At 34.0% G+C, this 5,489-nt stretch overlaps 1 protein-coding gene across 2 annotated transcripts; it reads right to left on the bottom strand.

Moving 5' to 3' along the window:
* Positions 1-849: 849 nt before the first annotated feature.
* Positions 850-5,187, bottom strand: LOC104105389 (NAC domain-containing protein 37-like). 2 transcript variants are annotated; one of them, XM_070195259.1, is made up of 4 exons: positions 5,027-5,187; positions 2,922-3,111; positions 2,515-2,790; positions 850-1,665 (listed from the first exon to the last, which is right to left on the bottom strand). In XM_070195259.1, exons 2-4 carry the CDS (start codon positions 3,082-3,084, stop codon positions 1,010-1,012), a joined length of 1,095 nt encoding a protein of 364 aa, XP_070051360.1. In that variant the 5' UTR covers positions 3,085-3,111; positions 5,027-5,187; the 3' UTR covers positions 850-1,009. The 2 variants fall into 2 exon arrangements, with proteins under 2 accessions (XP_070051360.1, XP_070051359.1); XM_070195258.1 differs by lacking the exon at positions 5,027-5,187 and having other exon boundaries at positions 2,922-4,002.
* Between the last annotated feature and the right edge of the window lie 302 nt (positions 5,188-5,489).

Raw genomic sequence — 5,489 nt, 5'->3', positions numbered from 1 at the left:
TATATAACCAGTAGTTTTCTTTATACAATTTTTTTATAGGAGATACGATTGGCTTAAAACAGACAAAAACTGATCGATTTTAAGTTGAACCTATTCAGACATTTCCAAATACAATAAGAATGAGAATGAAAGTTAGTTAAGTGTTTAAGCTGCCTCAACACGACTCAATTTGAAAGCGATATCAACATAAAATATACTATATTTTGTCTTGCATCCATTTGATGTTAACTTCGGCTGTGTCACACTTTGATTTACGCTAATGCAATTGAAGCGAATTTAAGTTAGTTCAAGCTAAGGATGGGATGGTAGCAAAAGTTTCATATGTGGCCACCTAGTCAAGTTTCATATTCGTGAAACACCATATATATATATATATATATATATAACTCTTACGTTACCCGATGTATTTTAACGTAATGTACTTTAACATGTTGTCGCAGGTAGCTTATTTCTTTTATTTTTTAAGTTACTAACTTCACTTTTAAGAAATGATATGCAATCATCCTTTAAGTAGTCTAATATTACTCTCTCGTATATAGTGTATAGAATTTGAATTCTTTTGGATAATCTGTTGGAGGGTCTAAATTTCATAGAAAATTGACCAAGTTGAAGATTCTCGGAGAAACCCCATATATTATACTGATGAAGAGAACTAGAAGATATAGAATACCAATATGCAAGGTAAATTAAGTAAAATATTAGCGTTTGACGTCAAAAGTAAGGTTAAATTAAATACGAAATTCACCATCACATGTGCATTTGTAAAGTCTTTTATTAAATGCAATTCTTCCTCTAGCTGCTAGTTTCGTCAAAAGAAATTCCTGGAACGTCGTCGCGATACTTGCCAACTCCACTGGAATGGATTCTCTTCACCATTTCACAAATAATAATAACTTTTACTTACATGATATATATATATATGTATATATAATAATTTCATAGTCTACTCAGTCATCCCTGAGAAAAGTATATATCTTTTCTCCTTTCTTTTTGGTGCTATAGCTGCTGATCATTTGTCAAATATGCAAACGCCAATATCACAGCCATCAGAGCTTGAACTCAAAATCTCATTCAGTTTTGGCCCTTCTTCTCTATCACTCAGCAATAGCAACATTCCCAAATCTGAATAATTGTGAGCTTCTTCTTCAAAACTAGAAAGTAGCCCATGATTTGTTTCATATGTTCTCTCTTGTTCATGATTATCATGACTCAATTGAGAAGCTACAAATTTGTCAAGTGCCCTCCAATCTGCTGTTACATTTTTGCTAGTACTACTATTAATAGTACTACATCTTTTATTTATCGTCTGTTCATCGTCCTCTTGATTACTATTCTCGGACACCAGTGACATGGAGCTAATTGGCCTTTTTATGAGTGGTAGAGAGGGACTTTGTAGCTGTGGAAGCTGTACAAATTGATCAGAATTATATGGAAAGTTGAGATTATTGTTTTCGGCTAATTCCATCTCTTGTTTGCACAGTAGATTTTGTGCCATGAAATTTGGAGGAAGAGGCTGCCTTGTGATGTATTCAAGAGGATCTACCACTAAGCTGACTGCAGTAGTTGCTTCTTCATAAAAGTAATTTGATTCCCAACCTTCACCCATATTGGTCTTTGTTTGCCCTGTAATTTTCTTCTTAAATGCTCTACAGACCACCCATCCTTCTTCCTGCAATAGTTTTGCAAAGTACATTAATTAGGACTTAATTTAAATAGAGTGTACAATTTTTTTTATGTTATTAGTGTATTTTTTTTTGGTAAGTAAAAGATGTTATTAATGTATTTTAATTTGTTGTACGCAGTAACAAGTAATCTGCCTTATTTATTAAGGTGCTAATCCCATCTTTTATGGATGATTACTAATCAACAGTATATAAAAGTTAAACTCAAGTTATTATACTATTAGTCATGATAGTTCATTTTAATTTTCTTCACTGTGATTTCTTTTTGACTTGGTAAAGAAAGTTGGTAAAGTTTATGTACGTTAGGGAAGGAACATTTTCTTTGTCCTTCTTTTAGTTTAATGGAGTGCATGTCTAAATTGTGTATTTAAGGAATTAGAAGATAGTCAAAGGGATTGTAGGTAAGTAGATAATTGGAATATCTCTTTTGGAAGGGCGGAACGAGTGAGAAAACTCAATGACGACCACAGAAAAAGAACTCATAAGGAATTAAAGCACACTTGGTTTGCTTCAAAATTATGATGTCTTTTGACTTACAAGGCGCTGAAAATCATCTTCATGTTGCATGAATAGTTAGATTGCTAAATAAAAAAGAGTGTGCATGCAAAGAACTAGTGGAGTACTATATTTTCTTTATAAATTTTTCTTTCTATCTAAAGAGGTTGTTCAAATTTCCTATTTCTGAGATATTCCGTAAAGGGACTACAGAGATATATAGAGAGACTTTATATTAATTTGCATTAATTTCCAGAGATCCAGCAGGTGTCTTTGGAAAGATATATATGAAGAAATTAAAACTGGAAATATATAGAAGCAATAAATTGAGTACTACTTGCCTGTGGAGGACCATTGTCTTCGGATTCGAGACGATATTCGTGCATAATCCAATCAGTTTTCTGGCCATTAGGTGCCCTACCCTTGTAGAAGACAAGGGTTTTCCTCATACCTATAAGTTTCAATTTATCGTACACAGCCTTGTCTCTTCCTGTAGCCTTCCAAAACCCTGCCATTGTTGCCCTATTCGTTCTCGTCCCTGTTGGATATTTCTTATCCTTGTGACTGAAGAAATACCACTCGTTCTGCTCTTCATATCCGATCCGGCATTTATCTGAAAAATAGTTCTAAATATCAATTTTCATTGAACTGTCCTATGTAAAAGTTTAAACTGTTAGAGAAAAGAACTAACTATTCTAGATTTGTTGTGTAAGAAACCTAGTAAACGCGAAAAGAAGACCATACCTCGCAGATCCCATGGTTCGATTCTGTAAAGATCAATGTCTCTAATAACATCAAGATCAATCTTTTGTGATGCAATTTTCTTTCTAAGATAGTATCCGACGAGTTCTTCATCTGTTGGATGAAATCGAAATCCCGGTGGAACGCATGATTCGTTTGTATCCATATTCACCACTACTGTGTTTATTTTAGTCTGCATAAAATTCAGCACCAATTGAGACAAGATCAACACATTAATTGCACCTCTTTTACTCCATCACCTTTATATGATATCCAATAAATGGGGCATGAAACAAATACAGTAGCCATATTAATAAGATCTATGAAAAGCTAAAAAGCTGAAGTAAGTGTATTATGAACCCTACAAATGAAAAGGTGGCAAGTGTTTTCAGATATAATCATCAAGCCATTTGGTGGTAAGCAACACTCAAGAGTTAATTCCATCTCTAGAAGTTTATACTAATGAGCGCGTGTTAATCTAAAACCTATTTTATTTTCTCTTTCCTTTTTTTTGTCCTCAAGTTTTTTTCTGCGTGCGATATGATTTTAATTTAGTTTAATGGTGGGGTTAAAGAGGAAGAGATGAAAAGGAAAGAAAACCAAATGATGAGGGCTTTGCTGTCGAGGAAAACTAAGGGGGAGAGTCAGCCCTTTAGACCCCTAATAGTCTCTTTGGTATTTTTCACGTCTGATAATTGAAGGAAACGGGACAAGTAAAAGTTTGTGCTAATGATGGTGTCTTGTGTAGTTGAATATACTGAATGATGGATCGAGAACGGACTCTCAGCTCTATATTATAAACAATCCACCATTAATTACCTACAAAATAGTCCTCATCGATCAGAGGACAAATAAAAAGAAAAACAATAATTTTACAAATGCATATACTAACACGTTAAATTATGTATGTCGTGTGGTTAAATATTCAAAATTGTTTGACTATGAGAAAATGTCATTAAATATAAAATGAAAAAATTAAAATTATTAAAATGTTCCTAAACAAAGTATACCTCATTTTTAATTTATGTGAACCTATTTGACGGGCATGAAGCTTAAGAAAATAGAAAAGATCTTTGAACTTGTGGTATAAAATGAGGCACATATATTTTGTGTGGCTATAGATCATTGTATAAAGGTAAATTATTTCCAAATATGAAAAGTGATCATATTTTTTTGTACAGATTAAAAACGAAATAGGTTTAAATAAATGAGAGAGTATTAAAAAGGCATTGTTCTTTTAGAAAAGGTTTTTAAAAAAGTGTCGTTAAAATGAAACAGATCTTTAGAGAGTATATATTTTAGTGGTTAAACAGTCAAAAAAGTGTTTGTTGTCTGGCTTGCCTTAAAGAAGGTTGAGGGATGAGACGGGGGGTATGGGAAGATGACGTTAAACAAATTTAGGCACGCTTTGGTCTGAAAGGAGAAAAGTAGGAGGCAAAAACAAATACAGGGCATGTTTTATTGGATATTCAAGCCTGCCATAAAAGGGCATGTAAAGAAAGGGAAAAGGAAACGAAAACCGAAGAAAATTTTAAACGTTTAAAGGAGGTGACCAATAATGTATGATCCCAGAGATGAACTAATCTGAACTACTTTGTCTCTTTGTCTAGAATGAACTTGACACTTTTCTGACTCATTTCTTGATAGGTGCACAGTGCGTTGGACCATTCCTTGTCAACAGATCGATTAATACGCAGCATAATGTAATGGAAGAGATAAGGTTCTTATTTTATCTCAACTCTGAGATTACTGGGGGAAACACTTCCTGCGCGCAGAGTTACTTTGGTTTCACAAAATTAATCAAACAACACAAGAACATGCGTGCAAAAACTCCGACGACTCAAAATACACAAAAACAAACACAATATCTCATTGATATGATATGGGAAAAACGCAAAATTAGGAGACCATGGCTTTGATGAGATGCAAGATAAAGGCCTCTTTATACGAAATATACGTAGTTGATAGCAAATTAGTCTGGACACCGCTGTTAAAAGAAGAAAGAATAGAAAGATGAGGGGCTAGCTCTGTGAATATGTGAAGCATATATTTCATATATATATATATATATATATATATATATATCTAGGGATGTAAAAAGCTTATACCTGCAGTGTTACTTAGCTCTGTGGATGCTAACGATTGGCTTTAATGAAATGGAGTTGGAACTTGGGAGCGAGCTTAGAACAATAAGACAAATGTAGAAGACGATTGACAAGAAAAAGAAAGGAATTGAAAAACTGAAGGAATATTAATTGAAGGAGAGAGAGAGAAGTGAAGGAAGTATTAAAAGAGAAGGAAGAGGGACTCGTGGGTGTGTGTGTGTTTTGGGGTGGGGTGGGGAGGTTGGAATGGAGGGGAGGACCGCTTAATTACGCGTGGGTTGAAGCCTTTGAAGGTTTTCCCCATTGTTGACGTCATTGCCTAGCTTCCTACAGAAAACACCCCCTCCTTAATTTCCCTTCGTCTTTTTAATTATCACATAATCAGTATTTACGACTCTTGAGATGTTTCTTTGTGTATTAGCTTATGTTTACACGCTTTTAAAGGGAACAGCATATGTTTATGTTT

Source organism: Nicotiana tomentosiformis, chromosome 2, assembly GCF_000390325.3.
Source record: "Nicotiana tomentosiformis chromosome 2, ASM39032v3, whole genome shotgun sequence".
Taxonomy (NCBI): domain Eukaryota; kingdom Viridiplantae; phylum Streptophyta; class Magnoliopsida; order Solanales; family Solanaceae; genus Nicotiana; species Nicotiana tomentosiformis.
Note: the sequence above shows the minus strand (reverse complement) of the source record. Positions and strands in the feature narration are given on the sequence as shown.